Raw genomic sequence first — 27414 nt, forward strand, 5'->3', positions numbered from 1 at the left:
TACAGCTTATAATTTATGCATATGATTTTTGTCCACTTTGAAGAATTTTATTCTGGCAATTATACCCAGGCAGGTATTACAATAATATATGTTGCAAATAGATACAACATTGAATTATTTTTTTCTTTCTGTTTAAAAGTGGGCAGAATTCCAAAACTTGTTCTTATGGGAATTTAAAGACATCAAATCGTAGAAAGGAGTGCAATAGGCAGGCACCTGTTGCCTAGCTTCAATAATGATCAATCTCTTGTCATTCTTGTTTTATTTCTCTCTGCTCCACTTCTTAAAACAGCTTTTTCAGGGGCATAATTGGTATACAATATACTACATAAATTGGACAATTTTATACCTTTTGGTATATGTATATATCCATGAAACTCTCACCAAAAGCAACTTAGCAAACATATCCTTTACCCTCAGGAATTTTCTCACGTCCCTTTGTAATCCCTGCCTTCTGGCCTGCTTCCTGCAGGCAGCCACTGATTTGCATTCTGTAGCTGTAGTTTAGTTTGCATTTTTTGTATTATATAAATGCATTATATTTTGTATTATATAAATTCCATTATATAAATGGAATCATGCATTATATACTTTTTTTTTTGGTTTGACATCTTTCACAGAAAATAATTATTTGGAGAGTTGTCCAGGATGTTGTGTTTCAGATCAATATCTTTTTATTGCTGAATATTATTACATTACATGTCTATAGTATAAATTGTTTATCTGTGTACCTGTTCATGGATATTTGAGGTTTTTTTCCCCCCAGTTCTTGACTATTACAAATAGAGCTGCTGTGACCTTTTGTGTCTTTCTCTTGAGTGAATACTTAAGGGTGGAATGGCTGGATTATTTGGGTCTGTTTCACTTTTAAGGCAGTGCCAAATTGTTTTCCAAAGTGGTTGTACCGTTTTAGATTCCCACCATATAAGAGTGCTTCTATATTGTTTGCAACACTTAGTATGTTCAGTCTCTTAAATGTTAAGCCATTTTATTAGGTATGTAGTGGTATCTCATTGTGGTTTTGATTTGCATTTCTCTAAGAATAACGATGATGTTAAGCATCTTTCACATGTTTATTTGCCATTCCTAGGTTTTCTTTGGTGATATGACTATCAAAATCTTTTGCCTGTTTTTTTAAAAATTTGGTTGTTTCTTAATTGAGTTTTGAGAGTTCTTTACACTGGATACAAATTCTTTATCAAGTATATGCTTTGTAAATATTGTTTCCTAGTCTGTAACTTGCCTTCTCATTTCATAAGTGTGTTTTACAGAAGTTTTTAATTTTGATGGTTAGTTTATCAATTACTTCTTTCATGGATTCTGCTTATTTTTAAGAGAAACTTATATTTTGGAATGATTCTAAATTTATAGACAATATGCAAAGGTAGTACAGAGAGTTAACCACATACACTTCACCTAGCTTACCTGAATATTAACATTACATGTAATCATGTTACATTTGTCAAAAGAAATTAGTACAGCACATGGACCATGCTTTTTACATCACATATCAAAGTTCTTTGCCTAGCAATTTTTTTGGGGGGGGATCAAGTAGTGGAATAGCATTAAACTAAAATGTCCTACAATTGTACTTATAAATACTTCAATAAAAGTGAACACATTTTTTTGAAGGCAGTTGTGTGGAGGTATTTCCATATGCAGGATGCCAGCCTAATTGCACACTGATTTAAATTCCTCAGTGTAATTCTGTTCATGTTGGTTAGAACCCAGCATTTAGGGGCACCTGGGTGGCTCAGTCCATTAAACATCTACTTTGGCTCAGGTCATAATCTCACAGTCAGTGAATTTGAGCCCCATGTCGGGCTCCACACGGGCAGTGCAGAGCCTACTTGGGATGTTCTCTCCCCCTCTCTCTAGCCCATTGTGAACACGCTCTCTCTCTCTCCCTCTCTCTCTTTCAGAATAAATAAACCTAACAAAAAAAGAACCCACCATTTAACAATATAATCAAGTGAACTGACCAAGAAATTCATGTGCAGATGATAAAAAATCTCCAAAGTGTTTTTTTGACAATTTTTTTTAAGTTTATTTATTCTGAGAGGGAGGGAGGGAGAGAGAGAGAGAGAGAGAGAGAGAGAGAGAGAGAGAGAGAGAGAGAGAAGCATGGGAGGGGCAGAGAGAGGGAGAGAGAGAGAATCCCAAGCACTGTCAGCATAGAGCCAGCCCAACACAGGGCTTGAACTTACAAACTGTAAGATCATGACCTGAACCGAAATCAAGAGTTGGATGCTTAACAGGCTGAGCCATTCAGGTACCCCAAAGGGTTTTTTTTTTAATTAACTATTTATTCAAGGTTATAGAACTTAGAGGATAGGATAAATTTTGAGTGTCAAAGACATTTTGTAATAATTTTATATCTGATCAGCTGTGGGCAAGAGATGAAGATGTTAGGGATAGTTCAAAAGTAAAAATTAACATTCTACATCAGTTTGTTATTGTCACTGAACCATGTTCGAACCTCAAAATACCTGTTTTTATTCTCTTAGAATTAAAATATTTTTTGTTTTAGTAAGCATAATGCCTAATATTGTGTTTACTATGTGCTGTCACAGTTCTAAGGGCTTTAAGCTAGCTCATCAAATCCTTATAACAGTCCCCTCAAATAGGTAATACTATTTTGAGGAAATAGGCACAGAGAAATTAATGTTTATTTAATGAGCTTGCCCAAGATCATACAGGCTGTGTGACTCTGGACCTCATTCTTTTAACCATTATGCTAGGCCAACTAGCAAATTGTCACAGTCGAATGTATCTTGTAATATTATGCACCTCTGCACATCTTTGCCATATACCTCCGTTATCATGACCTCCTGAAGGAATGGAAAGATTTCCATTACTACATCCCTTCTATGAAATTTTATTGTTTTTCTCCACTAATAATTATAATGACTATTAAATTCAACATTGGTGGTCATGACTTGAAACCTTGCCTGTAAATTATAGTAGTATTTGTAATTTTACACCATAACATAACTGATGTAGTGGAGATCTTTCAATCTATTGCTCGCTCTATCTATCTATCTATCTATCTATCTATCTATCTATCTATCTATCTATCAAGGCTATGACTTTTTTAGGCCCTTTATCAGGAAGTTATTTTTTAAGTTCATTTTATTTATTTTGAGAAAGAGTGCAAACATGAGCAGGGTAGGAGCAGAGGGGGGTGGGGAGAGAATCCCAAGCTGGCTCCACAGTGTCAACACAGAGCCCGAAGCGAGGCTTGATCTCACAAACCTTGAGATCATGACCTGAGCCAAAATCAAGAGTTGGATGCTTAACTGACTGAGCTGCCCCAGGAAGTACTTTAATAAAAGAAGGTCCATGAAAGATAGCCACACACACACTAGGCATGTTCTTAACAGGAATGCTATCCCAACTTAAATTTTATTTCTGTTATTTTTCACCTCCCATCAGACCCTAATAATTATTTGCTGAAGTCCAGAGCTTTTGAATTCGTTGATGTTTAAAGGTCTTGAGGAAATTATGTGGCAATTTCAGCTCTTAAATAAAATTTTAAAAATCAGGTCATTCTGTCAGCTGAAATTTGATCTCATTTTGGTTTTGACTAAATTTTTATGAAATTTGTTGATTGATTTAATGGTTCCTGTAAGTTTTTCTTCATGTTTTAAATTTTGGAGAATAGTACTAATCTTTGGTAATTTGGTCCCCTGTTTGCAAAACTTTTTTTTTTTTTTAATGTACAGTTACTTGTATAGATAAAACTGATTTGTTATATTTCTTAGTTCTTGAGATGCTGTTTGGGTTTGTGCGTGCGTGTGTGTGTGTGTGTGTGTGTGTGTGTGTGTGTGTAGTTCTCTGTTAAAGATAACCTAAAGCTAGAGAACACAAAGCTAGATTGATGGTATTTTTACCCCTCCCACCCTCACCCTCAAAATTCCTACCCAGAAAATGATTTGTTTTCCATAAGAATATTCTACATATTCAGTGTATATGTGTGTGTGTGTGTGTGTGTGTGTGTATATATATATGTATGTGTATATACACACACACACACACACATATACATATGTGTATGTGTGTGTGTATATATATATATATATATATATATATATATGAACATATTTATACACATATTTTTAGTTGAAAATGGTTTTTAAAAAGTTTGGAAGAAGAAATCACTTGAGTATTTATTGACTATTTGCCATATGCCTTTGCTAGGTTTTCTAAGTATATTGATTGGTTGTATCATTTAGATTAGAACATCAACTACATGTAAAAGGAAATGACAATTTGATTGGCAGAACATTTGTGACACTACCATAATGATAAGATAATAAGTACATAAAGTTACCAAAAAAATTCCTTTTCCAAGTTTGCATAAACAGAAATTTTAAATTTAAAATCTGCTTAACGTAAGTTTTCTTTTAAAGATGACTTTTCAGCCATGTAGATTCTACTTTGGTTGATTTTGTTATAGATTTACTGTTTTTAATCCTTTAAACATTTTTCTTGCTCAAGATGTCAGATGGTCATTTTTCTTTGAAAAGCATGCACACACACATACTTTATAACTACTGGTACTTGTGACTAGTAAGGCTTTCAGACTGGATGTTAGTGAGTATTTTCTGTAAGCATAATAACCAGCATGTATGATACTCTTGTTTCACTAAAGTGTGTAAAGCTTGGTATCCTAAATGGCACTCAAATGTGATTTTTGTTTAATCATACAGTTAATACCTTTCTTTATGAATGGCAAATCCATGCCACATTGGTAGGGAGAAGCTGACAAAAAAGGATAAATATCCTCTTAGTCTCCAGACTCTCTTCTTTTGAGTTTATGTGTGTGGTGAAGTGGTGGGTGGATGAGTTTGGGGAGTGGTAGTGGTGAGGTGACATGGTGATGGGAGAGGAATAAAAAATGACTGAATTTCCCTCTGGTGTGTGCTACAAAACAGTTCTCCACAGACCTTTCATTCATTTAACAAATATTTATTAAGCACCTTATATTTGCAAGTTTTGGCTTTGTGGGGTGAGGTTAAAGTGGTTAGGAATTGGTTCTCAAGGAATTTATGTTTTAAATGTTTATTTTTGAGAGAGAAAGAGTGCTCATGTGTTTGCGCTCAAGTGGGGGAGGGGCATAGAGAAGGAGAGAGAATCTCAAGCAGGCTTAGAGCTATCAGTGCAGAGCCCTACTCAGGGCTCAGTCTTACCAACCGTAAGATCACATGACCTGAGCAAAAATCAGTGCTTAACTGACTGAGCCATCCAGGCACCGTTTATGTTTCTATTTAATTACAAACTGCCAGTTACATAAATCTGTAGTTAAGATTTTCAAAGACCTGTCAGGTATGCCGTCAGTTTCATCCTCTGAAAGAAGGTTCTTCTAAGAGTTTCTCATTACCTCCAATTTAGACAGATTGCCCTCTGTTCTCTGTGTATAGCTGTCATCCTAGGATTTCTATTTCCAGTCACCCTGGGGATTCCCTTTCCCCCTCTAATCTCAGTACCATATTGTTGTAACCATTGTGGTTTCACAGACATCTAGTTTCCTCAAATTAAAATCTTCTTGACTATTCTTACTGTTTATATAAACTTTAGAGTCAGCCTGTCTCCTTAAAAACGTCTTTAGCTCTTAAATATCTTTCAAATCTTCTGTATATACTGACTTGAATCATATAATTTGACTTTTCCATGTCAGAGAATTGTCAAATATTGGCAATTTGAAGCAGTTCTACTTAATAGAACATTTCTTGCTAAGTTTATATTTTATTTTATTTATTTTTAAATTTACTAAATCCAAGTTAGTTAACATACAGTGTGATGTTTCAAGAGTAGAATTTAGTGATTCATCACTTACAGATATCACCCAGTGCTCATCCCAAGTGCCCTCCTTAGTGCCCATCACCCATTTAGCCCATCCCCCCACCCAGTACCCCTCCAAAACCCCTTAGTTTGTTCTCTGTACTTAACAGTCTCTTATGGTTTGCCTCCCTCTCTGTTTTTATCTTATTTTTCTTTCCCTTCCCCTATGTTCATCTCTTTTGTTTCTTAAATGCCACATATGAATGAAATCATATATTTATCTTTCTCTATTTCGCTTAGCATAATACATTCTAGTTCCATCCACATTGTTGCAAATGGCAAGATTTCATTCTTTTTGATTGCCAAGTAATAGTCCAGTGTGTGTGTGTGTGTGTGTGTGTGTGTGTGTGTGTGTGTGTATACACATCTTTTTAATCCATTCATCAGTCAGTGGACATTTGGGCTCTTTCCATAATTTGGCTATTGTTGATAGTGTGGCTGTAAACATTGGGGTGCATGTACCCCTTCATATCAGCATTTTTGTGTCCTTTGGGTAAATACCTAGTAGTGCAATTGCTGGGTCATAGGGTAGCTCTATTTTTAATTTTTTGAGGAACCTCCATACTGTTTTCCAGAGTGGCTGCACCAGTTTGCATTCCCACCAGCAGTGTAAAAGTGTTCCCCTTTCTCTGCATCTGCTTATCACCAACATCTGTTGTTTCCTGAGTTGTTAATTTTAGCCATTCTGACAGGTGTGTGGTGGTATCTCATTGTGGTTTTGATTTGTAGCTAAGTGTATATTTTAGTATTGTTTCTTTACAAATGGGTATTTTTCTTCTATTTCATCTTGTAACTGGTTGTGATGGTTTTAGTAGAGTTGAGTTGATTCTGTTTGTTTGTTTATTTATTTGAGAGAGTAAAGCACGTGAGCAGGGGAGAGGGACTGAGGGAGAGAGAATCTTAAGCGGGCTTCATGCTCAGTGCAGAGCCTGATGCGGGGCTAGATCCCACGACACTGGAATCTTTACCTGAGCTGAAATCAAGACTTGGACGCTCAACTTACTGAGCCACTCAGGCACCCCTGATTCTTAATTTTATACCTAAGAATATAATTTTTATACCCAAGATATCTTTTAATAGGTGGTTCTTTTTAATTTTCCACCTGTATAAACTCATTATCTGCAATTAATGATGATTTTATTGTCTCTTTTTCCATTTTTATATCCTTTATCATATTATGTAATACTAGCAATAATGGACATTCTTGTCTTGTTTCAGATCTAAATAGGGTTATTTTTAAGTTGCTTCACTAAGTTTGGTACTGACTTTCAGGCTTGTGTATTATGAATATATGTTTCCATGGTAAACATCTGCTTTTTCCTATTTAAAAAAATCTTGATGGATGTGTAAGTTTATCAGATGTCTTTCAGTGACTATGAAGATAATCACATTTTTCCTTGATATTTTTTTGCATGGTAAACTAAATAAACAGATTCTGTTATTTCAACCACTTTTGACTATCAGAGCTAAACTCTACTTGATCATAACAGTGGTATATTATTTCTTTGGTATGTCCTTAAAGACTATTTTTTTTATTGTTTCATTTAGACTTTTCGTGTCCTATTTCCTAAGGTGTATTAACCTGTAGTATTCACTTGTGTGTGCTCTTTCTCTTAATTTTGGATATCACTACCATGTTCCTATATAAAAATATTTTGGAAGCTGTACTTCTGTGCTTTGAAATAGTTTAGGTAGCTTGGAGTTATCTCTTCTTAAGTATTTGGTAAAATTTCAAATATTATTGGCATCTGGTACTTTCTGAGGGTGTTAGCCCTTTGACAACTTTTTCTGTTCCTTTTGTGATAATTTTCAGACACTCCTTTTGTGAAGGCCTTACTGTTTCACCTTTATGAAATTCATAATGCCTTAATTTGGGATGCTGATAACACACTGTTTATGGTTTTTGTTTTCAGGGCATTAAATAAAAACCCTCGTCTTATGTATATTTGTCTTCATTAAATTGTTAAGTTCTTTAGGGCATTAGTGTAAGAGCCATCTATTTGTTTATTGCCTCAAATTCTAGCCCATGGTAGGGAATGTGTTGGCTTAACAACTTTTCCTTCTTTCTTTCTTTTGGTGGTGGTGGATGTTTTACAGGCTTCCCAGTTGGCGTGTATGTTGTAAAGAGAGTTCTTCAGCTTCATCATATTACTCTCAAGATGACAATTGTGCACTAGAAAATGAAGATGTACAATTCCAGAAAAAGGTACCTTAAATAAAGTTGACAATGTAATTTGTGTGTCAGCTTTCTAAGACTTCCTCAAAACATTTGGAATAAAAGTAATTTCAGAAATACTATGTCATAATTTTTGGTGATTTGTAATTCTCACTGTAATCTGAAGAGTTACTCAGGTAATTCTGAAAGTAAGCTATCTCTGAAATATTTATATGTTTATTCTTTTTGCTTATGTTTAGAATGTTCTAACATCCTTAGTCCTAGAGTAAGGAGGAAAATAATACCTATTCAGAAAACTGAAAACCAGTGGCTCACTTTTTAATGCTCTAATTAGTTAAAGGGTTTCAAAAGAAACACCAGTTTTATTATAAGAACTTAGAAATCAGGATTATAGGGAGAGTCTGCAGTCAGTGGTTATGTAGTTTTTTATATAATTTGATGGAGTGAATAGAGAGTCCAAAAAACCAGACCAGATCTGTAAATCATTTATTATTGTATCATTTTAAATGAAAAAGGTGAGTATTGACTAGATTTGGCTTCCCCCTATCAATATATATATTTTAAAATACAGTTGACCCTTGAATGACATGGGCTTGAGTTATGTGTGTCCATACAAATATGCAGATTTTTTATGGTACAGTATTGTAAATGTATTTTCTCTTATGATTTTCTTAACATTTTCTTTTCTCTACCTTCTTTAAGTCTTTCTTTCTTTCTTTCTTTCTTTCTTTCTTTCTTTCTTTCTTTCTTTCTTTCTTTCTTTCGAGCATGCTTGTGTGTGAGTGGGGAAGGGGCAGAGGGAGAGAGAGAATCCCAAGCAGGCTCCGAGATGACAGCGTGGAACCCCACATGGGGCTCAAACTCACAAACTGTGAGATCATGACCTCTGAGCCAAAATCAAGAGTCGGATGCTTAACCGAATGAGCCACCCAGGCACCCCTTCTCTAGCTTTTACTTCATTGTAAAAATGTATACTGTGTATAATATACGAAACATGTGGTAATTTACTGCTTATATTATTGGTACAGCTTTGGTCAACAACAAGCTATTAGAAGTTAAGTTTTGGGGGAGTCAAAAGTTATAGAGAGATTTTTGACTGTGCTAGGGCTTGGTATCCCTAACCCCTGCATTGTTTAAGGATCAACTGTATAGAAGTCATTTATACCAACTATAAAATATTTATGTTTATATTCTATTTTCCTCTCCAAAGGAGCCATAATTTACTGTTTCTTGTGAAAAGATTGAGACAGTTTTTTTGTAGTTATCTATATGCCATTATATGGCACACAGATTAATATTTTTATTTTCCATGAAATGTCACATTATAAATATTCTACAAATTGACTTTTCCCTCTGCCCCAGTAATATCTCATGGACTCCTTTTTGTTATATTCTTTTTTTTTTTTCAACGTTTATTTATTTTTGGGACAGAGAGAGACAGAGCATGAACGGGGGAGGGGCAGAGAGAGAGGGAGACACAGAATCGGAACCAGGCTCCAGGCTCTGAGCCATCAGCCCAGAGCCAGACGCGGGGCTCGAACTCACGGACTGCGAGATCATGACCTGAGCTGAAGTGGGACGCTTAACCGACTGCGCCACGCAGGCGCCCCTTTATGTTATATTCTTATGATGGCTACATTTTTATTCATTCATATAGATATTTCATAATTTATTAAATATTTCTTTATTGACAAACTTTTGCATTGTTTCTCAGCTATGTATATGCACATGTGCTTGTGTATGCGTGTGTGTGTGGAAATACAGATTTATAATTACATGCCTGGATGGTTGGCATGACATTTAGAGTGGATTATGCAAATTTTGGAGTTAACGAGGATATATTTCTGTGGTGGAGCGTTTAAAATTCTGAAGACTGCTGCTGAATCTCTATTTTTTTTTTTAATTGTAAATGTTTTTATTTTGAATGCTGTTAGTCCCTCCAGTTAACTAGAGGGGTAAGAGGAGAGCTCTGGAGGAGATAGATGTATTTACAAGAGTGTCTGGCCACACAGTCACTGTTCCCTGTGAATTGGATATTAAAGACATGCTTGTTTTATTTCATATTCTCATGTTTAGTCATTTTTCTAATGATTCTTAAAGATAACTTTAATCCGAGCCCATGAATGAGAGTCCATTCTCCCTGTCCAAGTTGGCATTTCACACTTGTTGCTCCATAGTCCCATGGTATTTTCCCATATTGGAGCCTATATTCACCCAAGAATGATCAGTCTCCTCTCTGAAGACTACCTTTTATAGGGCCAAGCAACTTTTTAAGATACTAAAAACAAAAATTCTTATTACATACTTCATCCAGAGTAATGAATGCCCTTTTTCATACATCGGTATAACCAAAAAGACCTCTCAAGAGAGCCACTGGAGGACAAAGGGAGTCATTTTTCTTTAAAAAAATTAAAAAAAAAATTTTTTTTTAACGTTTATTTATTTTTGAGACAGAGAGAGACAGAGCATGAACGGGGGAGGGTCAGAGAGAGAGGGAGACACAGAATCTGAAACAGGCTCCAGGTTCTGAGCTGTCAGCACAGAGCCCGACACGGGGCTCGAACTCACGGACCGCAAAGATCATGACCTGAGCCGAAGTCGGCCGCTTAACTGACTGAGCCACCCAGGCGCCCCCCAAAAAAATTTTTTTAACATTTTATTTATTTTTGAGACAGGGAGAGACAGAGCATGAACAGGGGAGGGTCAGAGAGAGGGAGACACAGAATCTGAAACGGGCTCCAGGCTCTGAGCTGTCAGCACAGAGCCCGACGCGGGGCTCGAACTCACGGACCGTGAGATCATGACCTGAGCCGAAGTCGGCCGCTTAACCGACCTAGCCACCCAGGCGCCCCAAATTAAAATAATATGCTAATATTCCCCTATTTCTCTCTGTAATAAATAAAAATAAAATTGAGGCAAATTTATTTTTTATGTGTGCTTTCTGAGTCTAGTAGCAATTATCAGGAAAAAATGGAACTAAAATTTTGTAGAAGAAAAGGGAGATGATTTTTCATAGAGGAATAAGAGGTAAAGTAGCTGAAGTTAACTAAAAACATACCTTGGACTTCTGTGTCCAAATATCCTGTTCTGTGTGAGAGAGTGTGTGTCTATGTGTGTGTGATGGAGTGATGTTTGAGAGTGGTAGGTATATCAGAATGTTGTTATACGCCTTTTAATAGATGAAGTTATAATTGTCAAAGATTTATGAAAAGCAACTATTTACCAGTCCTCATTTTCAGTTCTTCTGTATTAAGCTGAATATGTCAAACAATGAGTATCTCTTTAAGAAGAGTATAATTTCATACTTTCACCCACAGTCTATGAGACTTTGATCTAATCTCTGACAAGAAATTTGAAGACTTAAATGTTGTGAGAGTAAATATAAGCAAAACATTTAGGGGGGAAACATAACTCAGCAAACGTTTAGGTACCTGGTATATATTGTTTAGATAAACAAAGAATATGAACTTTGCTTTTATGAAATGTATAGCTAGAAAATATATTTAAACCTGAAATCCTAACTTGAAAGTAAGTGTCAAAAGAGATGGCACAAAGAGCTGTATGTACTTTCACTTATTAGAGATCCTGCCACATACATAGTGCTGGGTGGTAGGACTAAAGTGCTTATTAAGAAATCAAATGAGGGTCTTGAACTCATTTAGTGTCTGTTTTCACTGTGGTGGCAAGGAAGGGGATGCAGGAAGATGGACAATAACCGTGTAAACAAATAAAAGTAATTACAGTCAAGTGCATACAAGACAGTGTTGTGGTTGTAAAGTATATAATATTGCTTAGGACTGTTTTGTGAAACAATTTTATCAGTTAGCCTTTTTTCTTTGTTGCGATATAGGATGAAAGAGAGGGACCTATCAATGCCGAATTATCGGAAAAAGTGGGTTCAAACTTCCCTATTCCTCCAGAAGAACATAAATTGAAAGATGACTCTGCTGTGGATGTACAAGTAAGCTATGTTGCTTTGATTTTTGATGATGTGTCTTTTAAAACTACTTTACAAGATAGAAAACTTCTGTTTGGTCATCATATTGTGAATTTTTATTTTTTCTTTTTGAATTGTCGTGCTGTTGGCCTTAATACTGTTCACCTGCTAAGAGTACTGCTTTTGAGAAAATGCAAAATTGCAGATTTAATAATAAATGTGACCATTTTCTTTGTAGTAGAAGTTTGGGTATAAGTTCTCATTTCTTTTTAGGTTCCATTTTGGCTCACTGTAATGTATCTTTGTCTCTTTAGATTTTTAGATGTCAGGAAATTGTTTTCTAACTTAAAAGGAAGTATTTGTATATAAAACAAAGAATGTTTTTATACCAAACTTTTGTCACTCAGTGTGGGATATGAATTAATTATAGGTTAAAATATGTTTTCCCTTTTCCTTTTATATTACATCATGAATATTATTTTCTATTTTATATGCCAGATTTTATGAAAGATATTAAAAACTAGACAAGAATATAAGCTGACTGGAATGCTGAAGCATCTGGAACCCATTTAATATCAGGAATAGCTGAAGGAACTAGGGATATTTGATCTGGAGGAAGAAAGACTCAGGAAAAACTAAGTATCTCAAGTAGTAACAAAAGCAAACTTCAGCTCAAAATGAGGGAGAATTCTTTTTTTTTTAAATACAGTCAGAGTTATTTTATGACTTAATTGGACTAAGTACAAGTAGTGTTTCATTTTATTGGATTCTGGAAGATGTTTGTCAAATGTTTGTACAATAGAGTAAGAAAGTGTTCTCTGTTACCCTTCTGGTTATATGACTATTCCTGAACAGTCCTGCCATTGTTCATTCTCTAGAATTTTTATCATGGTGTAATCATGTTCAAATACTTTGAAGTGCTTACTGCGTCTTATAGACCTGTGTTGTTCAGTATAGTAGCCACTAGCTACACGTGGCTCTTGAGCACTGGAAATGCAACCAGTCCAAATAGAGACTTGCTATAAATACATACTGGATTTTGGAGACTTAATTAAAAAAAAAAAGTATAAACTATCTCATTGATTTTTTTTTAATTTTTTTAATTTTTATTTATTTATTTATTTTTAATTATTATTTTTTTCAAGGTTTATTTATTTTTGGGACAGAGAGAGACAGAGCATGAACGGGGGAGGGGCAGAGAGAGAGGGAGACACAGAATCGGAAGCAGGCTCCAGGCTCTGAGCCATCAGCCCAGAGCCTGACGCGGGGCTCGAACTCACGGACCGCGAGATCGTGACCTGGCTGAAGTCGGACGCTTAACCGACTGCGCCACCCAGGCGCCCCTGATTTTTTTTTTTTACATTGAATACATATTAAAATGATAATGTTAATATTCCTTTTCTCAAGACCTCCACCATAAAATACAAACTATTTGTATTCCTTTGTGAATTTTTCATTTCAGTGTAAATAATTCCCCAAATGATCATATTTTGTATTCTTTGGACTCTACCTTGTGTTTCCTTTCTGCTGCCATATTGGTCCTCTTTTTCTTTACAGTCCTCTTTCTTCTAGTCTGTAATAGTCCATAGTTTCTGTTTTCTTTGAACTGAGCTTGAGTACCTCTCACTTGATACTTAATAAGCATTAAATGTCTACTGTGTGCTATGGAACATGAAGATCAAGAGAACACAGTTCTTACTCAAGATGTTTGTAGTATACTTGAAGAAGAAGAGACATAAATAATGCAATTGAGGTGTTTGAGGTGCTGTATGGAAGAGAATAGTGGAGGCATAGAGGAAAGGGAAAGGTTAATTCTATTTAGTATTGGTTGTGGGAGAGACTGTGCTGATAGAGGTTTCAAATATGAGTGGTATTAGGTAGATTTCAGATTGTGTTTTGGAGGGGTGAATGGCCCAGAGCATCATTGCTCACTGAAGGAGCAGTGAGAATCATGTATTGCATTGTAATTGTACTTGTGTACTTGTGTGTACATGCTCTGTGTTGTTCTTTATTTATGCACGTTATCTTTTTTTTTTAATATGAAATTTATTGTCAAATTGGTTTCCATACAACACCCAGTGCTCATTCCAAAAGGTGCCCTCCTCAGTACCCATCACCCACCCTCCCTTCCCTCCCATCCCCCATCAACCTTCAGTTTGTTCTCAGTTTTTAAGAGTCTCTTATGCTTTGGCTCTCTCCCTCTCTAACCTCTTTTTTTTTTTTTCTTCCCCTCTCCCATGGACTTCTGTTAAGTTTCTCAGGATCCACATAAGAGTGAAAACATATGGTATCTGTCTTTCTCTGTATGACTTATTTCACTTATATGCACGTTATCTTCTAAACTGCTGTAGGGCAAGAAGTATGTATTGTACTATTTTTCATATTTACTTATGATTTCTTTGTTGCTGCTAGCATTAATTACAGTAAGAGGGAAATATATGTGGGCCCTGATAGAAAATAGGAAAGAAGGAAGACAGGTTTCTTTGTCCTAGTTTGTGAAATGCCAGGAAAAATGGCTAGAGCTTGTATTTTAATATGAAATGTATTCCTTGGGGGGTAATGTTAGAAGAAAGGATTTTTATAAAAGTACATTCTTGGTACTGTCACTTTTGAGACATAATTTTATAAAATCCCGTATAGCTAAAGAGATAATTTATTAACCTCCACATTTAATGTAACTTTTTTTTTTTTTAAACAGAATGCAGAGTCAAAAAAGTTAAGTCCATCTGTGATTGAGACACTCCCTCCAGTTGATCTACATGAAGATTCTTCCAGTGTAACTGTGGACAGTGAAAACATTGAAAATATTTCCAGCTCATCTACCTCAGAGATCACTCCAATCTCAAAGCTTGAGTAAGTCATTACAAAGAAAAAAAGAGAATCTCATTAGATTAATGATGGAAAAATGTCTTATCACATAAGGCAGCTTGAAATTCAGATTTGAAGTTTAGGCTATGTAGCAGACCTAAGTTATGATGCCTTGTTTTGCATAATGATTTTATTTTAATGTAATGGTCTTATGATATAACCAGTGTTTATTCTGCTTCTAAACTCAGTGAAGTAGATCCTAGCTATGAAATCTACATCCCATAAAGTGAGGTTCTACTTGTTTAAGTAACTGCTTATTGAGTAATCTTCCTTATAATTATCAGATTCAAATGTCAGATTATTCACTTCCATCAGGTATTACTGCAGCATTCCATTGGTAGGTCTGTCTTTTTGCGAATAGCTCCCTTGTTCAAACTTGATAGTAAATACTCAGAATTTGTAGATCTAAGGTTTCTTTAATTTAGAAAATCGATTATGTACTCTTCTAGCTCCTTACAGCAACACTACAAAGAACAAATTCCCTTCATACTGCATTAATCATTTCCTATATCAAATGAATTAATATATATTTAAAAATTGGATAGGGTAATATCTGGTACATAGTAAAAATATATGTGTCAGTTAATATTATTATCATTACTTTTTTTTAACTACAAGTAATTTTATTTTTTTATTAAAAATATTAAATTTTTAAAAAATGTTTATTTATATAAATAAGGCTCCAGGCTGCGAGCTATCAGCACAGAGCCCATCATGGGGCTCGAATCCACGAGCAGTGAAATTATAACCTGAGCTGAAGTAGGACGCTCAACTGATGGAGCCACCCAGGTTCCCCCCCCCCAAATTTTTATTACTATTTATTTACTCTTGAGAGAGAGAGAGAGAGAGAGAGAGAGAGAGAGAGGGAGGGAGTGGGGGAGGGGCAGAGAGAGAGAGGGAGATAAAGAATCTGAAGCAGGCTCCAGGTTCTGAGCTGTCAGCACAGATCCTGTCATGGGGCTTGAACTCACAAACTGCGAGATCATGACCTGAGCCAAAGTCGGACTCTTAACAGACTGAGCCACCCAAGTGCCCTATCATAAGTACTTTTAAAAACACTTATTCTTCTCAAGAACTTAGGGGGCTGGGGTGAAGGAGTTTTACTTAAAGATGTTAGAGTTTTCATTTAGTTGTTTATCCTAGGTAAGGAAGAAAGAAACAGAAGACAGGCTTAGAAATAATGGACAGTATTTAATAATACTTATTCCAGAAAGAATTTAAGGCTAAATATTATATATATAGACAGTACATCTTATTTTCCCTTTATCCTGAACATGACTGCTTCGTGAATTGGAAGTGAGTAGCAGAACATATTAGGGTATGTGTTTTTTAAGTGAAATTCTAAAAGTGTCTTAAGAACTTCAGTTGAAATGTTAATAGAGATAATAGATTATTTTTTGATACTATAGGCAACAACTAATATTGGTAGAATATACTAACCTGGAAAGGACCCATTAGGAAGATGCAGTTAAAATAAATAATTTTAAAATCTTATTTTTTATGAGACCAAGCACTAATGTATGATATTTTGTTTTAAAACTTAGCAGTTAGCTATTTAAAGGCCAAGGGCATTAACAGATCAAGAGTCAGCAGTTGAGTTTATGTGATTTGAAATAAGTGAACTCTTGAAAACAGCCTGCCAAACTGTAAAGAATTCTTCTGTCTTAGATTATGTTTTGAAAATCACTAATACCATTTTTAACTTATGCCACATTATGTTCATTGAATTGCCAGATTGTATTTTTTGTTTCTATTTTTAGTGAAATAGAAAAGTCTGGTACTATTCCTATAACCAAGCCAAGTGAAACTGAGCAGTCTGAAACTGATTGCGATGTTGGTGAGGTTCTTGATGCAAATACTCCGGTTGACCAGCCTTCCTTTGTTAGTCCACCTGAAAGGTGGGTGTGAGCCATTGTTTTCCCTTTTATAATTCTGTAATAATAGCAGTGTCATGTTTGAATGGACTTGGGTGCATACTTAATTCCACTTTATGATTGAGAGAAAGCTAATCCCTTTGTGCTCCTTTCTTGGTTTACTTTGTACATGATAGTTGTAACAGATTAGATTGCATAAACTTGTTATTCAGCTGAAATTTTTTAATATGTCTTTTTGGTTTCAAATAGCCTTGTTGGCCAGCATATAGAAAATGTGTCATCTTCACATGGCAAAGGAAAAATAACAAAATCAGAATTTGAATCAAAGGTTTCAGCAAGTGATCAGGGTAGTGGTGATCCAAAATCTGCATTGAATGCTTCAGATAATTTAAAAAATGAGGTAGGTATATAACTTGCACTATTTCCTACTTTATTATATGTATTTTTATTTTTTGTTAATCTTGCAATTTGCTAACCATATTTGCCATAAAAACAGGGATTATGTAGTTAATGAGGAATATGGAACTGAGGAGTGAGCTGTGCTTTCTGAGAGCAAGTGGTCTCCAGTATATTGTTCATACATGAAGTTGTTCCAAATGTGAAATGTCTTTGGTATTTTATAATTAAGTGGTTTTCTGCTACCATCAGCTGTTTGATACCAGATATATAAAGTCCTCATTTAAGCATTTTTTTGGAGAGCTATATAGAAGAAGGTATGATTGTTAAATTCGAGTATCTTCAGTATATAAGCTTAACTCCATATACAGTGTTAAATTTAGGCTCTTCAACAAGAATTATTAAAAAAAATTTGTTTTTAATATTTATTTACTTTTTAAGAGAGAGAGAGAGAGAGCGCACGTGCATGTGCATGAGCAGGGGAGGGGTAGAGACAGAGTGCAAGTGGGGAAGAGACAGAGAGGGAGACACAGAATCCGAAGTAGGCTCCAGGCTCTGAGCTGTTAGCACAGAACCTGAGGTGGGGCTTGAACTCACAAACCGTGAGAGCATGACCTGAGCCGAAGTTGGACGCTTAACCGATAAAAGGCTGTAATTTTTAACTGTATTAATTACCTCCTAAATAAATTAATATCCTGGAAAAAAGTGTCTCAGCTAGGTACATTTTTATAAATTGTGTTCAAAGTAGGTTTTTATTTAATTTTTAAATTAAATTAGTGGTAATACTTTTCTGCTATATATATTTTTAATAGCCACATACTTTATTAGTCAGTTAGTTTGTTCTGCAAAACACTCCAACACAGAGGTTGTATGGGAACCAGTTTGCTAACTCTTCCTTAGTATTTGCAATATATGCAACTGATAAGGATTACTGTCAACTACAAAGACTACCTACAAATCAGTAATGGAGGAGAGGAACGATATATTCAGCAAAGAAAATATCTAAAATAATCAAGAGATTATGGGTATTTGTATTTGTGTAATTCTAATACTCTAGTGTATTAGTGTAATTCTAATATACTAGTGTCAGTCCTTAAAAGTTTGCTTTAATATAGTGAGTACTCGTATTAGGGAAAATGTGCCCTATACCATATAGCACATGTGTACTATATGAGACTTGTGCTATTTGGCAGAGTAAGCTGTCTAAATAAATATTGTGCACTTCTCTAGGAACTGTTTGTAAATATGTTATGCATTGTTTTAGGAATACAGAAATAAATAATGGAATGAACATCCTTGCATACATTATTCAGCTTACAGAAAAAAATTACAAATTGAATTTTTGCCTTTCCCCAGTTATATTTCTTCCCCTTCAGATAGAACACGTATCTAAAATTCAGTGTGTGTGTGTGTGTTTAAGAATGTGTTTTTAAACTTTTTCCAAAAGTATTATTATAAACAATACATACTGTTAGTTGGCATATTTTGAAGCAGTATAAAATGGTCTCATTCTTAACTATTATGTGACTCAACATTGTTTTTGAGATTTGTCTGTCAATTGTTTTCACTGTTGTATTTCACTACCACAATTTATCTGTTCTTCAATACATGGGTATTTAGGTTGTTTCTAATTTCTGGATATTATAAACAGTGCTGGCATAAGCATTCCTGCATACTTTCTTAGCCACATGCGCATGTTTTCACTGATATTAATACATAAGAGTGGAATTACTGGCTCATAGAGTATGCACATCTTCAGTTAATATTGCTAAAATTTTTTTTAAGTTTACTTATTTATTTAAGTAATCTCTACATCCATTGTGGGGCTCTTAACTCATGACTCCGAGATCAAGGGTCACATGCTCTTCCAACTGAGTCAGCCAGGTGCCCTCAGTACTGCTAAATTTAGAACTCCCTTCAGCAGTCTAATAGGTGTCTTATGGTTCAACAGACATGCCACACTTGAACCTCCATCAGATTGGAATAATTTATTGTCTCTGGTTTTCATTTGCATTCCTTGATTATCGATTATTTTATATTTTTTCTTTGCTAAATTTATTGTTCCTCTCCTCCATTATTGATTTGTAGGTAGTTTTTATATTTGGTAGTAATCCTTTATTGGTTGCATATATTGGAAATACTTCTTCCAGCTTGTGACTTATTGTACCATGTAGTTTATGGTTTTGTGATATGTTTAATTTAAAAATTTTAATCCAGCCAAATGTATCAGCCTTTTTTTAATGATTTATTCTTTCTTCATCTTGTTAAATCCTTTTGTATATGAAGATTTTTCTATAGTTTCTTTAAAAAGCTTTGTTTTTCTTTAGATTTTTTTGTGTTTCTTTATGTTTTTAAATCCACCTTAAAATTTTTATGAGAGTGGTAATTCCTGTTAAGGAATTTTTAGAAACAACATGCTATATCTAAAATTAGTTAGCTTTTTTTAATGCATATATTATTTTAACTTAGATTTTAAGGTGGATGCATTACAACTATAGTACTTACTAATTTGTATGGTTTATGTAGAAGTAATTGTTTGCTTAGGGTATATTATAAAGTTTTTTACAGCCTAGCTTATATTGCAAATGTGAAGAATATATTTTGTGATGCTTTGGTAAAAGATTTCAATTTTTTCAAGAGAAACTCAACTTTTAAGTAAACCAAACCTTTTCTTTTTACATTTTTCATTTTTTTGAAATATTGTCTATCAAATATAAAATTGGACTTTAATTTCACAAAAACATTTGTATATTCTTTTATGACTTACTGTTTTTTGTGTATTCTTTTGCATTTTTTTTCAGAGTTCTGATTATACAAAACCAGGGGAAATTGACCATACATCTGTAACAAGTCCCAAAGACCCAGAAGATATACCAACGTTTGATGAATGGAAGAAGAAAGTTATGGAAGTAGAAAAAGAAAAAAGTATGGAAGTGTTGTGATTCCTTTTTTTTTTTTTTTTTTGAAGGGGGAGGACTGATTTAAATGTGCATTTCTGTCTACAGTTGGTAAAATAAAGCTTTTGAAAGCCTTTTAAAGGTGAAACTTACCAAGATACTGTTGGTTTCACATATATAATTTACCTGTGTATAATTATATAATTTTAATCTTAATTAAAACCCATTCTTGTAAATTACTGAATGAGGATAAAATAAGATAAAGTAGGCAGAGCAGTGGTGTTTATTTCAATTCATAAGGAAATTTGAGGCATGGAAACTTTTGAGTTATAAAGCTTTAAACTGTAAATGGAGTTGGACTAAGTTATTACACTTTCTTTTGGCTATTTCAGAGTTAAAAATTCTTAATGTTAGAGATAGAAGGACAACATTCATCCTTAATAAAATATGTATGCACAATATTTTGATTCTCATGGATAAGTTTCATTTTGAGAGTAGACATAAATCAAGTAATGTGGATTTTTGTAATTTGTTTTTTAGAAATATTTTAAAGTATTAAAGTAAAGCAGTTTGAATTGCTTAATGGGTTTTGAAAATATTCTCTTAAGCATTAAAACCTGGTCTTCACTAGACAGCAACTTACTGCTTTTGTGATCATTGTTTCCTGGGAGTATTTTTAATCATAATCATCATATATATATGTTTATAATAAGGTTTGTCTGCAGGTCAGTCAATGCATCCATCTTCTAATGGAGGTCTACATGCGACAAAAAAAGTCCAGAAAAATCGAAATAATTATGCCTCAGTAGAATGTGGTGCCAAAATTTTGGCAGCTAATCCAGAAGCCAAGGTACTTAACTACAAATTTCTTATATATGTATATATAAGAAACTACTAACTTGATTAAATAAAGGCAACTGTTTGCTCAGAAATATCTATCTATATATTATTTTGCTGAGAACTATATTTTAATATGATCTATTTTTCTGATTCACTAATAAATGCAGGATTATGCTTTTAGAGGTATTTTCTTGTATGAATTCTTCTGTTGGTTGATACATTGTACTTTTTTTTCTTTCAAAGACTTTATTTTCTTAGAGCAGTTATAGATTCACAGCAAAATGGAAAGAACGGTAGAGATTTCTCATACACCCCTTACACCCACACATGTTTAGTCTCCTCCATTATCAACATACCTCCCACCAGAGTGAAACCTTTGCTACAGTTGATTAACTTACACTGACACATTATTATCAGCTGAAGTCCATAGTTTACCTTAGAGTTCATCTTACCATATGGTTTTTGGGTTTGGGCAAATGTGTAATGACATGTACCCACCATTATAGTATCATGTAGGGTATTTTTACTGCCCTAAAAATCCTCTGTGCTCCACCTATCATTCCTCCTCCCCTTGACTCCTGGCAACCACCAGTCTGTTTAGTATCTTCATAGTTTTGTCTTTTCCAGAATGTCACATAGTTGGAATCATACCATATGTAACCTTTTCAGATTGACTTCACATTTTTAGCACTGAATAATACTCTGTTGTCTGGATGTGCCACAGTTTCTGTTCATCTACTGAAGGGCATTCATCTTATTTTTAACTTTTAAACCTGTTTGAGATTTTAAAAAGGAAATAGCTAATAGAAAATCATTTTTCGGGGCGCCTGGGTGGCTCAGTCAGTTAAGCGGCCGACTTCAGCTCAGGTCATGATCTCTCGGTCCGTGAGGGCTGTGAGTTCGAGCCCCGTGTCGGGCTCTGTGCTGACAGCTCAGAGCCTGGAGCCTGTTTCAGATTCTGTGTCTCCCTCTCTCTGACCCTCCCCTGTTCATGCTCTGTCTCTCTCTGTCTCAAAAATAAATAAATGTTAAAAAAAAAAATTAAAAAAAAAAAAAAGAAAATCATTTTTCCTTTATGGTAACAGACATTTAATTTTAAACATTTTGTCATAAGGCTAACTTAACACTTACAGACATAACTGGTAAACTTTAGCCATTTTTATGCCTTCTTCTCAAATGAATGTTTTAGAATCTTAGTATTTGAAGATCTAAAAATGTAGAAATCCTAGAAGTCTTTAGAGTTGAAATAAATATTTTCCCATAAGTAATTTATTCCCTTCCCCCCTTTTAAAACAGAGCACATCTGCTATTCTTATAGAAAATATGGATCTTTATATGTTGAATCCTTGCAGCACTAAAATTTGGTAAGTAATATAAAATTTAATAAATTATGTACTTTAATCTATATATGTATATATATTATGGTAAGCTTTTATGTTAGGATTAATTTGTTCATGTAGTCACTTAAAAAGCATTTATGATTGACAGGTGCTGGTAGTATAATTATTTTAGGTCCTGGGATACAGAACTGAAGATAAAATGCCTTTCCTTTTAAGGTCACACCCACACACAAAAATAAGTCTAGTTAAACAATTATGAAATAGTGTAAGAAGTATTGCTGAAAGGTTATTGTAGGAACAGAGATGATATATACCTGTGAGAGAGGATGAGAGGGTTTCCTAGAAGAGGTAATTCCTGAGCTGAATCTTGAAGGATTCATAGGAAGTCACAAATGAGGAAGGCAAAGGCATTCAGGAACTGTAAGAATAAGGAGACATGCTAAAAGGAGCATATTTCTTTTTTCTTCTTCTTCTTCTTCTTCTTCTTCTTCTTCTTCTTCTTCTTCTTCTTCTTTTTTTTTTGAGGGAGAGAGAGAGAGAGAGAGAGCGCACAAGTGTGTGTGAGGGGCAGAGGGAGAGAGAGAGAATCTTAAGCAGGCTTCACGCTGACTGTAGAGCCCAACACTGGTCTTGATCCCACGACCCTGGCTGGGATCATGACCTGAGACAACATCAAGAGTCAGATGCTCAACCAACTGAGACACCCAGGAGCCCCTTAGCTTAAAATTTTTTGAAGTTTATTAAAGACCACAGAGGTCAGTGTTTGTTTTAAGTAAGGAAGTAACGTGAGATCAGTGGTGTCTTAAGAAGGCTTGTCCTCAAAGGATGGCCTACAGCAGAATGCAGTTGGGAGCATGGAAACCAGTTAGGAACCTGCTTTAATTAAGGCATTGGCAGTTCAGATACAGAAGAGAGGGGGATATGAAAAATATAGCAGATAAAATTGGCAGCTCCTGGTTAGTAACTGGATGTGGAGAGAGTTATCTCGGAAATCTCCCAGGATTTTGACTACTACTTGGTTCTATAATTCTGCTGTTAACTAAGAACATAGGCAAAGGAACAGATTCATGGGGGGAAATAAGGTGTGCTCTACCAATAGTTTCATTAGATTTTTTTATTTAATTGCTCAAAAGCAGCTGTTCAAAAAAGAATTGAGTAAATCACCATCATACTGATTTACTAAAAATATTTTTTTTCTTATTTTAAGGAAAAACTCTTTAAACTTTAAAGAGAGTGCTTATTTTCTACTGTCGGCCTTTGCTCCTTTTGGTACATTTGGGTTCATTTTGAAAATGAACACCAGATTATTAAAGTGTTTTAAGGGATAATTTTAAAAGCTCATTTTTCCTTATGTCATATATTAGATTTGAGGAAATGATTGTCTGCAATTGTAATTAAAATGTTATTTGGGGGTTTTGTTTTTATTTGTAAGAGCCTCTGTAGTCAGTAACAGACAGCTTAAGTGTTTATACTCCAAAATTTTGAATTTCAAGCAAAAACATGTTGGGATGAAGTTGTATGAAGTAGTCATAGCTACCCATTTGTATTTTAATGTTTCTGCCAAATAGCATGTATTGAAGTATATGTGTTTATTGCATATTTTGTGTTTGCTCATTCACGTATGTGTCTTTTCATGTAACTTTAGAACACCTTTAACTGATTTCACCTGATTGTAAGTAGGTTACTCCTCCTAAGGTATATTAAGACCACACAGTCTCACTGTAGTTTTAGAAATCTTAATATCTGGTAGAATAAGTTTATACCTCTATTTATAGAGGTTATACCTCACTATTCTTGTCTCTTTGTTTTTTATTTTAAAATTTAGAGTCATCTTCTTGAGTTCTGTGAAAAATGCTGGCATTTTTATTGGTTGTATCAAATCTATAGATGAATTAAAGGATAATTGACATTCTAGGATTTTGAGTCTTTATTCATTTGTTCATTTGATTATTGAGCATGTTAGGTTGAACATGTTAAGTGATGCTGCTGGTGCTGGAATAACATTGTTTCACAACATAGACTGAGATCTCTGCCGTTGTGGAGTTTTTATCCAGAAAGATGTCAGTCCCTGATCACCAGTGAGATTGAGCATATTTTCATGTACCAGTTTTTCCTCTCCTCTGAAATGCTTATTTTATCCTATGTTTTCTATTGATAAGCTTTATTTTTTTAACTGGTTAGTAGAAGTCTAACTTAGCAGTTGTTTATCTTAGAAAATGGATACAATGTAACATTTTATCTTAGCTCTGGATGGAACATATAAATTATATATGTTGCACATATTTTCTCTAGTTTGTGAATTATCCTTTCAGTTTCTTATCAGTGTCTTGATGAATAGAAACTTTTAATTTTAATGTAGTTGTACTTACCTGTCATACAATTTTGGATTTGTTATATGTCAGATTTCTTTGGCATAAAAAAAAGATAACTCAAATTTTAAAATTCTACAAAATATTTGCCTTTCACATTTAGGTTTTTAATCCCAGTTGGATTTTTTTTAATATAGTATGGAGAAGGGACTCATTCTTCCCTCACCATTTTGCTGTTTAGATAATTGTTTATTCTGTAGTTCACACTTTCCCCTCTGATTTACAATGTACCTTTATCACAAAGTTTCCTTCTAAGCATGGGTTTGTTTCTCTATTCCCTGTTCTGTTCTGTTGGCCAGTTTATCGATGCCTGTAGCAACACCACACTTCCTTTTGCTTTATGGATCTCAGTACCTGGTAGAGCAAGTTTTTGCCTCATATTCTTCAGGACTGACTTGGCTGTTCTTCTGCTCTGCTTTTTCCTATAAATCTTGGACTTACCCTGTTGAGTTCCCCAAATGTCATGTCAAATTTTGTTTGGAATTTTATTGAATCTTGAGATGACTCAGATTTTGAGTTTTCTTATCCATAAATAGGACATATTTTTCTTTGTCTCTTAATGTCTTTCAGTAAGATTATTTTTAAAAATTTTCATGGTTGTATATCTTTTAAGTTCATTTCTGGGAAGCTATTTTTTGTTGCTATTGTAAATATATCTTAAAAATTATATTTTGTTGTGTATAGATGTCCAGTTTTTTATATGTGGATCTTAAACCCAGCTACCTTTTTATATTCTGTTTTTCTAATAATATGTGGATTATTCTTTAGGATTTCTGTATAGAAAATTGTAGCTTCTCTGCAAATTTTTCTTCTTTAAAAATTTTTTTAATCCCTTTCATTGTATTTTACTTTCTTTTTGTCATCTCATGCTGGCAAGTTCCTTGAGAAAATTGTGAATAGAAAGATAGTAGGCAGTATCCTCCTACTCCTTATTTTGAAGGCATTGCATCTAACCTTGTACCATTGGATATATTCTACGTTTGGAACTCAACTATAAACTCATCTGGGCCTACGGGAAGATACTAATTTTCTTTCAAGCATGTGATTTGAAAACTAAGTAATACATTCACATGGTTCAAACCCAAAAAGGATAAAGGAGTTACAATGAGAAATATCCTTCCAATCTCTGTCATCCATCTTCTTATTCAATGTTAAATTTTTAGATATCTTTTCAGTTTCTTTATGCAAATATAGACAAATTTATACAAATATAGATTTTTATACATCTTTTCACAGAACATAGTATATTATGCACACTATTTTTCACCTTGAGTTAAGTTTTAACTTAGTATCTGGTCATCTTTCAATTTTGTTCATAGAAAACTTTTTCATTCTTTTTGATAGCTGTATAAAATTTCATTATATGGTTGTACCATGACTTAACTAGTCTTCTGATGTTGGATATATGGGTTGTTTATAATCTTTTGCCATTGCAGTGTTACTGTAAATAAACTTGTGCATGTACAATTTTGTACTGGTGTGAGTAGATGGCATGTAGTTTAAATGTTTAAACTACATTTAAAACAAATAGTTATATGACTAGGTTTTCTATTTATTCTTAAATTAGTTTTGGTAAATTATACTTTTCTAGGAATTGGTTTAATACATTTTTAAAGTTTTTATAATAAAGTTATTTGTAGTATACTGCTTTAAATTTTTTTTTAAATCCTAATATTTTAATTTATGCCTCCTATTTAATCCCCACATTCTACTTTTACTTTATTGATTCCTTCTATCATACCTTTTTATTTTTTCCTATTTTATGGATTTCTGTTTGAAACTTTATTATTTTATATTTTCTTTAAGTTTAATCTATTGAACTAAATTCTTTTGAGATATGCACATTTAAGTTTATAAACTTCCTTCTTAATTATATCAACTAAATTTTGATACATGGTGTTTTATCACACTGCTTTTGTGTTTAGATGTCTGATCTTTTTTTTTTTTAATTTTTCTTTTTTAGATCTCAGATCTTTTAAAATTCCTGACCTATAAATAATTAAAAGAAGCATGTTGAAATTAGATTTGTCAACTTTTATATGTAGTTCTGTTAATTTGCGCAGAATATTCTCTGCTTCTAAGAAAACATAAAAGATGAGGCATAAAAATGAAAAAGCATTTTAAAATCAACTGAGGAATATTTACAACCTATTTACATTTTATGTATCATGCGGCTATTTATTAGGTGCATACACATGTTAGAATTGTTAAATCTTCTTGGTGAATTTACTTTTTTTTTTTTTTTAACATTTATTTATTTTTGAAGGAGAGAAAGAGTGTGAGTGGGGGAGGAGAAGAGAGAGAGGGAGACACAGAATCTGTAGCAGGCTCCAGTCCCTGAGCCGTCAGCACGGAGCCTGATGAGGGGCTCGAACTCACAAACTCACAAACTCACAAACATGTGAGATCATGACCTGAGCTGAAGTCGGATGCTTACCTGGCTGAGCCACTCAGGCACCCCTTTTAAAACTTTTTTTTTTATTGTTTATTTATTTTTGAAGGAGAGAAAGCGCATGAGTGGGGGAGGAGCAGAGAGAGAGAGGGGGAGACACAGAATCCAAAGCAGTGAATTTACTTTTTATACCTGGTAATATATTTGTTTGAAAGCTTATTTTTTCTGATATTAATATATAGCTCATGTCTTCTTAGAAGTGGAGAACATTGTATACAAAAGAAAGAAGTGGGGAGAATTAACTTTTTATTTTCTTCTTAATACTCTTTCAGAGTACTGTCATTGTAAATAACAAGTAAAGTCTCAGTTTGATTTTCTTTAGTTCCCTCTCCCAAGGTTGTTTTGGTGGTATGGGAAATGTTTAGGCTTTGGAACCAGGTGGATTTGGCTTTTGACTTTTAGCTTCACTGCTTGTTGGCTG

General features: G+C 34.1%; 1 protein-coding gene across 5 annotated transcripts in view; it reads left to right on the top strand.

Annotated features, from left to right (window-relative positions):
• The window catches only part of SUCO (SUN domain containing ossification factor), a 92895-nt gene that overhangs the window by 19453 nt on the left and 46028 nt on the right, over positions 1-27414 (top strand). For 3 of the 5 annotated variants that reach the window (XM_030302300.1, XM_030302298.1, XM_030302301.1), the window contains exons 2-9: positions 7942-8050; positions 11871-11981; positions 14656-14810; positions 16586-16723; positions 16949-17099; positions 19897-20020; positions 20706-20842; positions 22129-22196. In XM_030302300.1, the coding sequence (XP_030158160.1) occupies positions 7942-8050; positions 11871-11981; positions 14656-14810; positions 16586-16723; positions 16949-17099; positions 19897-20020; positions 20706-20842; positions 22129-22196 (993 nt within the window). The remainder of the gene's footprint in view (positions 1-7941; positions 8051-11870; positions 11982-14655; positions 14811-16585; positions 16724-16948; positions 17100-19896; positions 20021-20705; positions 20843-22128; positions 22197-27414) is intronic. The other 2 variants (XM_030302297.1, XM_030302302.1) reach the window with 2 other exon arrangements.

Source organism: Lynx canadensis, chromosome F1, assembly GCF_007474595.2.
Source record: "Lynx canadensis isolate LIC74 chromosome F1, mLynCan4.pri.v2, whole genome shotgun sequence".
In the NCBI taxonomy this organism is placed as follows: Eukaryota; Metazoa; Chordata; class Mammalia; order Carnivora; family Felidae; genus Lynx; species Lynx canadensis.